The following is a 2,016-nucleotide window of genomic DNA, read 5'->3' on the forward strand; positions in this document are numbered from 1 at the left end:
CGATCCAAATTTACCGTATTTACCGTCTGTGTTTCTGGCGCCTAAAGCAGTAACACCTGCAAATGTAAAATAACAAGACACAGCTGAGCTGAATGGAGCGAAAACTAGGATAGGAAAATGAGCAAAGCGTTGCTAAGAACGCCACTAGCCCACGCAAGGAAGGGACTACGTTGGTGATCGCCTTCGTGATCGTGTTTTAGCAATGGGTACACAAAACATGAAAAGCAGCATTACCAACACCCAATGATGCAAAATATGAGCACAACCTTGACCCCCAAGTTAAAGAAGGTGCAGATAAGCTCAATGGAATCCTGATTGGTTCGTCGGCACGCCAGGCTTGAGAGTGTGCAGCAAGTCACAAATAAACAAATGCATTCAAGAGCCACGGATTTGGTTGGACACATTGTAGTATTGTATCGAAGGGTAAGGGGACTAGGCTTAACCGCTAAATAAGCACAAAATGAAAGTAGGCAAAAGGTAGTTGCATACCATACGATTGTGGTGGTAATACAGCGTAAATGATGGGACATCGTGAATATGTTCTGTACCTATGCAAATCGAACGCATATCTACTGAGAATGGAAGGAAGTGGCCCAATGTACATAAGTTCAAGTTTGTTTTAGTCAGTTTTAAGTATGTTGCAGAGTTGCTAATCTTGGGATTTCCTGATTAGTAAATTTGCCATGCTAGTAGCCATAGCTTTGATCTGTCATACGATTTAAGGCGGAGGCTATTTCGATATAATGAAATCTGATTCTTTTTCTGGATTTACGATCAAATCGAAGGCAGCTCGCATTAGCTGGGGTAATGGAGAGTGATTCAACTAAGGAAGACCACAGTGATAAAGTTCACAGCTTTTGAAGCGTACTGGGTTTGGTGAGCTGGAACAGGACTGTGTAGTTTCGAGTAAGGAGTTAACCCCTGATAAAATAACCAAAACTGAGTGGTGCAACTTTATTGTCTCTCCATCGGTTTCCAAAATGGCTGCTGCACAAATTGACCAGTGGGTGCCGGCTGACAAAATTTAATTAAAATTGCCAAATTTAGCCGACGAATGCCAACTGCATGTTTCACTTAAGCTTTGCATCATTGAGGAATCACTCCAGCAAAAGACCTGCTTCCATGTGTCACGTCAAAACATTGGAGCGATTGATAAATACATTAAATTCGCAAAGTGGTTTTGACATCACGGGCCTGTCTCACACACCTGAAAAATTGCTCCAATACGCTTTCAATTGAAAAGTAGCATTAAATGTAAAGGCACCAGAATGGGAAAATTTGGTAATAAATATTCACGGAAATACATGAATGCTACAATTCTACCAACTGTTTATAAGCGCCACTGTTTTAAACTGCAACTGTACTCCATTTAAGACCGTTTTGGATTAAAGTGGAGTGCAAACCGCACCTTTTTTCAACTTTTCTTAATTTCGTTCTCTTTTACTTTGCTTCAACTGCAATGCTTTGATAGTTTTATTAACTCTGCATTTGACCACCTAAGTGTCCGCGGATTGTACCTCCGCTCTGCGGCATGGCCTCCATCGTAACTTACCGTGACTGCATGAAAGACTTGAGACGCTGCATCAACTTTCAGAATATGCCTCTTGCTTGATTGCTTTAGCGAGTGCCTGGATCCAATCGAACAGTCCGTTCTTAGAATGGACTGTTGGTCGAGACGTGATTGTGCAAGCCTTACTAGCGCAGGTAACTATGAAATAAACGGAGGAGTTGAGTAAATAGCCCCTCCTGCTATACCATTTGCATTTCTAATTAAAAGGCAAAGTAAGCAAATATTGGAATGGCTCAGTTTTCAGAATACAATGCACAACAGTACTGAAACAAGTGATTCAAACTGTACTCAAATTTCAAACAGTCAGTACTTGAAAAATGGTCATTTTAGTCATCATTCAGATCGAGCAACGAATGACAAAATGAAAACGCGTAACTTTTAAGCCATGTACGCATCATACGTCAATGGGTCGAAGTAGAACTGATAATGAAGTAAAAAATGCTGTG

The 2,016-nt window shown here is 41.0% G+C and overlaps 1 protein-coding gene across 1 annotated transcript; it reads left to right on the forward strand. All coding sequences in view use genetic code 11, as the record gives it.

The window, feature by feature from the left end:
* Nucleotides 1–550: 550 nt before the first annotated feature.
* On the forward strand, nt 551–1,952 carry EGR_11248 (hypothetical protein; the record flags this gene model as incomplete). The annotated part of the gene is made up of 2 exons (XM_024500495.1): nt 551–633; nt 1,778–1,952. The coding sequence occupies 2 exons, from the start codon at nt 551–553 to the stop codon at nt 1,950–1,952; spliced, it is 258 nt and encodes an 85-aa protein (XP_024345091.1).
* Between the last annotated feature and the right edge of the window lie 64 nt (nt 1,953–2,016).

The sequence above is a fragment of the Echinococcus granulosus genome, assembly GCF_000524195.1.
Source record: "Echinococcus granulosus chromosome Unknown EG_S00620, whole genome shotgun sequence".
Lineage (NCBI taxonomy): Eukaryota > Metazoa > Platyhelminthes > Cestoda > Cyclophyllidea > Taeniidae > Echinococcus > Echinococcus granulosus.